At 36.7% G+C, this 9,031-nt stretch overlaps 1 protein-coding gene across 1 annotated transcript; it reads left to right on the forward strand.

The window, feature by feature from the left end:
- Nucleotides 1-233: 233 nt before the first annotated feature.
- Nucleotides 234-7,124, forward strand: LOC145676173 (uncharacterized). Its single transcript, XM_081747078.1, has one exon. The coding sequence runs from the start codon at nucleotides 242-244 to the stop codon at nucleotides 1,379-1,381; it is 1,140 nt and encodes a 379-aa protein (XP_081603204.1). The 5' UTR covers nucleotides 234-241; the 3' UTR covers nucleotides 1,382-7,124.
- Nucleotides 7,125-9,031: the final 1,907 nt, after the last annotated feature.

The raw sequence follows: 9,031 nt of genomic DNA on the forward strand, positions 1-9,031 counted from the left end.
TTTAATGTAATAAAACATGTAATATAGCGAATGATTACATGTTTTTTTGCTACTTAATCATTATCTCCATTTACATTTCATTGTTTGTTGAATTTGTTACAGGCGCAATAACATCTTTGCTTTCCACGGAGAAGGGAATACGTTTACTACATTAAATAAATCCATTTCTCATTCTTATGATGAATCTAATACTTCGACGCAGTTTGGCAAAGGATTTCATCGATCACGTTTGACACAAAATATGGTGAAACAGGAAAGTGAAAAGCGTCATACGTCCGAAACTAGTGATAAACGCTCTAGTCAAAGTTCAACTATGTCAAGTGGTGAGTTAGGGCATTCAGGTGAAAAATCTCACATATGTGGAGTATGTGAAAAGGAATTTAGAGTATGTTCAAGTTTGGCTAGACACATGTTAATCCACACAGGAGAAAAACCTCACACGTGCCAAGAGTGTGGTAAGGCATTTAATCGAAGTTCAAATTTGGCTACACACATGTTAATCCACACAGGAGAAAAGCCTCACACGTGCCAAGAGTGTGGTAAGGCATTTATTTATCGTTCACTTTTGGCTAGACACATGTTAATTCACACAGGAGAAAAACCTCACACGTGCCAAGAGTGTGGTAGGGCATTTAATCGAAGTTCAAATTTGGCTACACACATGTTAATCCACACTGGAGAAAAATCTCACACGTGCCAAGAGTGTGGTAAGGCATTCAATCATCGTTCAAATTTGGTTACACACATGTTAATCCACACTGGAGAAAAGCCTCACTCGTGCCAAGAGTGTGGTAAGGCATTTACTCATCGTTCACATTTAGCTACACACATGTTAATCCACAAAGGAGAAAAGCCTCACACGTGCCAAGAGTGTGGTAAGGCATTTACTCATCGTTCAAATTTGACTAATCACATGTTAATCCACATAGGAGAAAAACCTCACACGTGCCAAGAGTGTGGTAAGGCATTTACTCATCGTTCAAATTTGGCTACACACATGTTAATCCACACTGGAGAAAAGCCTCACACGTGCCAAGAGTGTGGTAAGGCATTCAATCATCGTTCACTTTTGGCTAGACACATGTTAATTCACACAGGAGAAAAACCTCACACGTGCCAAGAGTGTGGTAGGGCATTTAATCGAAGATCAAATTTGGCTACACACATGTTAATCCACACTGGAGAAAAATCTCACACGTGCCAAAAGTGTGGTAGGGCATTTACTCATCGTTCAAATTTGGCTACACACATGTTAATCCACACTGGAGGAAAGCCTCACTCGTGCCAAGAGTGTGGTGAGGCATTTATTCATCGTTCACTTTTCGCTAGACACGTTAATTCACACAGGAGAAGGAACTCACATGTGCCAAGAGTGTGGTAAGGCATTTAATAGACGTTCAGATGTGGAAAGACACATGTTAGTCCACACACGAGAAAAACCTCACACGTGCCAAGAGTGTGGAGAGGCATTTACTAGACGTTCACATTTGGCTACACACATGTTAATCCACACAGGAGAAAAACCTTACTTGTGCCATGAGTGTGGTAAGGCATTCAATCATCGTTCGACTTTGGCTACACAAATGTTAATGCACACAGGAGAAAAACGTCACACGTGCCAGGAGTGTGGTCTGGCATTTCATCGACGTTCAAAATTGTCTACACACATGTTAATCCACACAGGAAAAAAACCTCATACGTGCTAAGAGTGGTAAGGCATTTAGTAGACGTTCGAATTTTGCTAAACACATGTTAGTCCGCACAGGAGGAAAATCTCACACGTGCCAGGAGTGTGGTACGGCATTTACTCGTCGTTCATATTTGGTTGTCGAGGTCCAGTTAGACTGCACACATGTTAATCCGCAGAGGAACAAAATATCACACATGCTACGAGTGTGACGGCGAATTTAAATATCGTTTAAGTTTGGTTACACACATGTTAGTCCATACAGAAAAAAGAGGTCACGTATGCTAAGAGTGTGATTAGAAGTTTAATCGAAGTTCAACTCTGGCTATACATGCTTAGAGCACTGTTCCTATATGGTCTGCAGAAACACCCTGCGAAGACTGTTTTTGGACACACTTACCTCTGCTCAAATAGTTTCGCACTCACGTACGAGATCATTCTGTGGTCTGCTGCCCCATTAATTTTAATACTACAAACAATCCGCCTTTATGGTCTTGCGGTCTTATTTTTATGTAGAGAATTGATTGAGAAACGACATTCCACTGTTCCTTATTGATATTTTCAGACATGTTTCGCTCACCACTAAACAGCCATATTTACGGTACAGTCTGTAAAATTGTTTGTAACACTTTGTACATTTTTATAGTATAGTTTAAAGGTGGTTTTCTGTTCACTGCACTTTTGAGCACCATTCTACTGTACATCACCACATTAAACGTAGAATATAAAAAATTTGATTTGGCACACTTCTCTAGTGTGGGATCACGTTGTCCAAGTCACTCTCACTCTTTTCTTGCCATCTGAGTTGAACATTGTAAATTATTTTAATTGAGTGTTCTCTACCAATAAATGATACTACTTGGTTCACAATGGAAATGACAAAGCATAGAGATAGCACACATATTTTTCCCGAAGCAGTAGCTCGAAATTTGGTTTGGTGCCGTCTTTTTGTATTTTATGCATAGACGATCCTAAGTACATACAAAGATTTTTTACTGCCAAACTTAACATATAGATTTACTGTGTGGATAACTTCATTATTCAAAATCTATAAAAAAAACTGTTGACCTTCTAACCAAAAGTTTTCCACATACCTTTCCTTGTCCGGTTACGTAGTCCCACTCTGGAGCTATACCAATTTATAACTTGTCCATATTACACTAATATATCGAAAAATAAATATCACCTATATCAACAAACTCTCCCAAACTCAGCTCCCTTATTCATGCAATATATACTACCTCACTTTAGACCCCAACCAAATCGCTATCAGCATACTTCTTGTCCCTAATGTTTATGCTCTGCCAGTACACTTTACCCTCGTGAGATACATTGTTCTTAACCTTACAGTGGTAAGGTGAAAAAAAAATTTTATGAATGGTAACATTTTGCCTCCTGGACCCAGAAACATTATTGTGTGATAAGATGTGATATAGGATTTAAATTTGTATTATATTTATAATATCAAATACAAACACCAGACATTGGATACGCTTTAAGCGAAAGTGTACATTTTTATTGAGGCAGTACCTTTCTTGATAAAATTAAGTTCAATAATTATGTGACTATTTTATTGCTTAAACACCGGTACTGAATATAAAATATTTATTAACTAGAAAGAAATAAACCAGGATTTCTCCTAATAGCGGTATATTCACGTTTCAATTCTGCAGCAGTCTCCACACATCATTTTTGCGTGACTTAGGCAAATCCACTTACAGCACTTTTGGCAAAATATCTGACCTTACTGTGTTTATACATATACCATCGTCCTCGCTTTCCTACATGATTAGGTACAATAGCATCTTCTAGAGTCAATCCGAAAAACCTTGCTTGTTCGCTAAATGTATAACATTACTATTAGTCGGTTCTACATTTTAGAAGTGATAAAATCACGTTATTTGCCATCGTGTAGGTTTTACTTCTCTAACTTTTCCAGTATCGGCAAGGCAAAGATATTTCGCAAATGGTAGAAACAAAAAAAAAATGGATTCATCATTAAATCACAGTCGGCCAACTTCGCAAAATAATTCGTGACAATCCAGTTTCGAACTGACTTTAACTTCTCTTAACAACATCCGACACTAGCAACCTCAGCCACATACCATGTCAATATTAGTACGAGGGGTCCGTCTATCTATAACACTTGATATATAGGCTTAACTTCCTGAAGTGGGATACACCTTTAAAAATGCATCCGTATTCACAACAATCAGGAACCAACCTACATAGTTCGAATTCTGAGATCATCACAGGATACTATCAACGACCTTTTGCATAAACAAATCGTAATTTTCAAGAAGGGATGCCGATTTGAACAATCTTGCTCATTACGACCAATTCCTCTCCCAGGTAAACGCTGTCAAGGAAACGAAGTACATCCTACTAACAGGTGCAACCTATGAACCTGTTATCCTACAAACAGGTGCACACTTTTCCTTTTCCTATGAAAACTGTCCGAATCTGCAACACTTGGTATCAATTCCCGCCTCCGAGATACAGCTACAAATGCAAGTCTCGGCTTGCTCCAGAAGAATTCAGGCCGAAACTTGTAGTACCACAATTGACTCATTATGTTCAAAATCGAAAAGGTGAGACTTCGAAAGACTAATCAATTTCTTTATATGCATAAACTATTAGCATTTGTCACCCACACTCTTCAAAACGTTCGTCTTTTGCACAACCATTAATAATAAAAACACGTTCAACACGCAGCTCGCAACATTCTTCACCTCGATTTTCATGACACATACAGTGGTTCGTACGTGCACTTTCATGTATCTCCATCCGAAAAAAATTTTTAACTTCATAGTGATCATGTATCTAGTTATTTGACTATGACTTTTATTTCTATTTATCAACATTCTCTTGTACTTACCTCATAAATTCATATTTTAACAACTATTACACGAGGTACAATTTGACACTATACTTATCAGTAAAACGCATCTCACTCCCAAACTTAATTGCAAATTTACCAGCTATCAACTCATTCCACACGATATGAAGCATCCGGCTCGATGCGCCACTAGCGGCGTTACAATACTATTTTATCCTTACACATGTAATATTTTCCATAAGTAGAAGTTTTGCTTTATATATACTTCAACACAAACAAAATATTTGCTGACCAAAACAATATATTCACATAAAAATATTACATACGTGTTCAGTTTCGCCAACTAACATTTTGGCTTCATCAGACACTATAAGATACATGAGAAACGTGCAGTCTTATATACACACAAGAGCTGAGATATCTTGCTTCTGATTGGCTCCTGGCAGCAGCCAGTCCACTTTAAGTATTCTAATTCGTATTTCCCTATACCGAGGCTTCCTATCTGTTGTAAATTACACACACACATCAAAAGGATGATCTTGGCACAACTAATCTAAACTAACAAATAATTGGCATAAATAATTAAATAATATTCTAGATATATATAAATACACATAAATAAATAAATATATAAATAAACAGATAAACATACAATTATTCATGCGCTTAAAAAGACGACACACACATACAATATATACTAGTGGTAGGCGCAGAAACCGGTTTTTCTGTTTCAGGTTTCCAAGAAAAACCTAAACCGTTTTTTTAAAAAAAACCTGTTTTCACCGTAACCGGTTTTATCCAAAAAAAACCGGTTTCGGTTCTTTAAAAAAACGGTATCGGTTTTCTTCAGAACCCGGTTTCGGTTTTCTTAAAAAAACCGATTTCGGTTGACCGAAACCGGTTTAGTTTTTTTCATTTTCGGTTCGGTTTTCATCGAAACCGGTTACGGTTTTCTCCAAAACCGGTTCTTGTATTCTTCAAAAACCGGTACGGTTTTTCTACTGAAACCGATTTCGGTTTTCTTCAAAGCCGGTTCAGTTTTTCATCAAAACCTGTATCAGTTTTTCCAAAACTGGTTCTATTTCTGACTAGAAATTTTTTCGTTGTTCTCCGGAACCCATTTCCTTTCCACAGATAGTTTTTTGTGTTTTCCAGAACAGTTTTGAGTTTTTGCTTTTACTAAAACCATTGCGATGTTTACCGAATCCGGTATTGGTTCCTTGAGAATCTACATATGTCTTAGATCTTCAAATCGGCTTAGTTTTCAATCAAAATTGGCTCCCGTTTTCATCAAGAACTACCTTTGAGCTTCTACTTAAATCCAGTTTGAACTTTCATCAAAACCCAGTTGGGATTTTTGTTATAACGGTACTTTATTATTATTATTATTATTATTATTATTATTATTTACGCTTAAAAACATGTTTTTCCTTCGATTCAATATTCACTCTTCTGTAAATGTCTAGTTGTTTCGAATACAATTACCTTCCTTATTATCAATAGATTTTCAGAACCTGGATTTATTTTAATTAGACTAGCTTAAGCTGCACTCTCTACACAGCGCATCATTCACATATGAGCATGAATCTCCTTGTCATTCCTCACAACATCTGCACATGTCCCCTTATAGACACAAATGAAAGACGTCTTGATAAAAATCGGCAAGGGGTACCACAAAGGAGAGATTTTTTCGATTATTTTTTCAATATCTCGCACCGTTTGCAAGATTGAACCTACTTCTGGTTGGAATTTCTAATTCATGTATGATCAGTGCTTCCTTTCTTCTTGCATGCAGTATGTAATAAGCAAATACATTACATACACAATTTATTACAATGCCACTGATATATGGTGTTCATTAGCAAAACATTCTAAATATTAAAGATTCTCCATCACTCGAGAAATAATTTTCTTAGATTTTCATTATCAATTGGTCATGAAACAAACGCCTGAGAAATATACAACCACTGTTTACAAACATGTTGTGTTGGAGTGTATAACTTATAGAATGTGTTATTTTTTAAAATGTCAACATTTCCAGTGTACCATAAAAAATGTATTAAAGAAATAATGGCTACGTTTTTTAAATATTCAATTGGAACTGGGCCAATCTACACAAAATTTGGAATCGACAAGCAGAAATGGCACGATTCTAGCACTTGTGGTTTTCGAGATCTCATTGTCAAAAGGATTGGAGACAAACATATAAACTTTTCTTTGCACACAAACATATAAACCTAGCGTTTTAATATATAGATATTTATAGTCACAAGTGATCAATTTAATGGGGAGAATACTGAAATGAAACACTATGCCCTGTATGATAGAGTTGCGTAATATTATGTAGTAGATAGAAGAAATGGTAATACTAGTACAAAAATTGCTTGATTTATTGTCTTTACGAATAAAGACAAACGCAGGCATTCCTACGAAGGCTCATCTACCGCTTTTTCAAAAATTACTGTGTATTGTTTCTTTGAAACAGCTCATTCTTAGTACCGTCGTTGAATTAATCTACTATAGCAAACTTTTTGGCTTGTTTGAGAACTGGATACCGAAAGTCCGGATAACTATTTACCAGTAAGAAATTGAAATGTATGTAGGCCTATTGGTGTTCATTTCCTGGACTCAGAGTACAAAATTATTGTGTAAATCAATTTTATCAAGCGCTCTGAGCCCTCATTCACTAGCGGTTTTCGAGCTCGACACAACGTAATATTTGCGTTTAGTTTGCGGTAATGAAAATAAGCATTAATAAATAGCTTTTTTCGGTTTTGTATTGTGCTGATGTACGCACATTTTGCTTTGCATGAACACAAATCGCTACCACGCATTGGTCTCATGCAGTGACACACATCACAAATGGAGTGTTATGTCGAAGCTTCAGATTCTTAAGGATGATTCTATTTCGTTCCTGTACAGTTAATGGAGAAATTTTGTGTCTTCTTTACAGGTCAAGTTGCAATGATCAAAAATACAAGAATTTTAAACCATCTAAAATGTTCTAATTTGGGGGTCATAAAAAGGGGTAAAAGTGGATCTGAAAAGGTAGGAGGACGGTAGGTAGCAGCATGACGTCACGCTTGTTCCCCCTTTCTATATTTCTTCATTGTATTTTTTTTAGGAACTGGGCGACGCCTACATGTTTTTTCGAAGTCGGGACGGAGTCCCCTCGCGTTTAGAATCTATACCCTAAGTTGCCGTTTATATATATATATATATATATATATATCAACGCACGAAATATTGATTTAGCCTCTCATCGTCAAACAGTTTTGAACAATGGAATAACAAGGCTCCCTCTACGCGGTATGTTCTTCACGTTATTCCTGAACCAATAATAACGTGAAGACCATGGAACCGTGTTGCTATAAAAAATGTTGAGCCATAGACAGCATCTGCAATGGTGAATGGGGCCTCATAATATTCATATGCTTGTAAGGCAGTAAAGTATAGGCCTAGGAGGATTGTGAGTAGTAGACCTTGTGTGGCTTGAGTGTGATTACCTTCTATTAGTCTGTGATGAGCTCATGTTACAGTAACTCCTGAGGTTAGTAGAATTGCAGTATTGAGTAGGGGAATATGTATTGGGTTGAATGGTACAATGCCTGCTGGAGGCCAGAAGGATCCAATTTCTACTGTCGGTGCTAGTCTACTGTGGAAGAAAGCTCAGAAAAATGAAACAAAAAAGAATACTTCAGAAATAATAAATAGAATTATACCTCATCGAAGACCTAATGTAACTTGTATAGTGTGTAATCCTTGATATGTTCCTTCTCGAGTTACGTCTCGTCATCATTGAATTATAGTTAATAATGTAATAAGTATACCTAGGAAGAATAGAGAGGGAATCACTTAGTGAGACCTGTGGTTGTAATTAAGGCTCCTAGAGCTCCAGTAAGTGGTCAAGGGCTTTGATCAACTAGGTGGTAGGGATCATTTTGTGGTGCTGACATAAGTAACTTCTCTTGAATATAGTGTGACTAGTACTGCAAATACGTATGATTGAATTACTGCAACAGCAGATTCTAATATTAGAAGGGTAATTTGTCCAATTATTAATAATGAAAGTATGGAAAGAGATAAGGAAGGCCCTGTGTTACCTAATAAGGTTAAGAGGAGATGACCTGCAATTATATTTGCTATTAGCCGAACAGCTAGGGTTCCGGGTCGAATAATGTTACTAATTATTTCAATGCACACTATAAATGGCGTGAGAGGGGCTGGAGTTCCAGAAGGAACGAGATGGGCAAATATATGTTGAGTGTGGTTGATTCAGCCGTAGATTATGAAGCTTATTCAAAGAGGCAGGGCGAGGGTTAATGTAAAGGTTAGATGTCTGGAGCTAGTAAATACATAAGGGAATAGACCTATAAAATTATTAAACAAGATGAAGGAGAATAAAGAAATAAATAAGAAGGTTCCTTGATGGCTAGAGGGGCCAAGAATGGTTTTGAATTCATTATGAAGAGTTATTGTAATTTTATTTCATAAAATGTTTGGTC

Source organism: Thermobia domestica, chromosome 18 (assembly GCF_964235325.1).
Source record: "Thermobia domestica chromosome 18, izTheDome1.hap1.1, whole genome shotgun sequence".
Taxonomy (NCBI): domain Eukaryota; kingdom Metazoa; phylum Arthropoda; class Insecta; order Zygentoma; family Lepismatidae; genus Thermobia; species Thermobia domestica.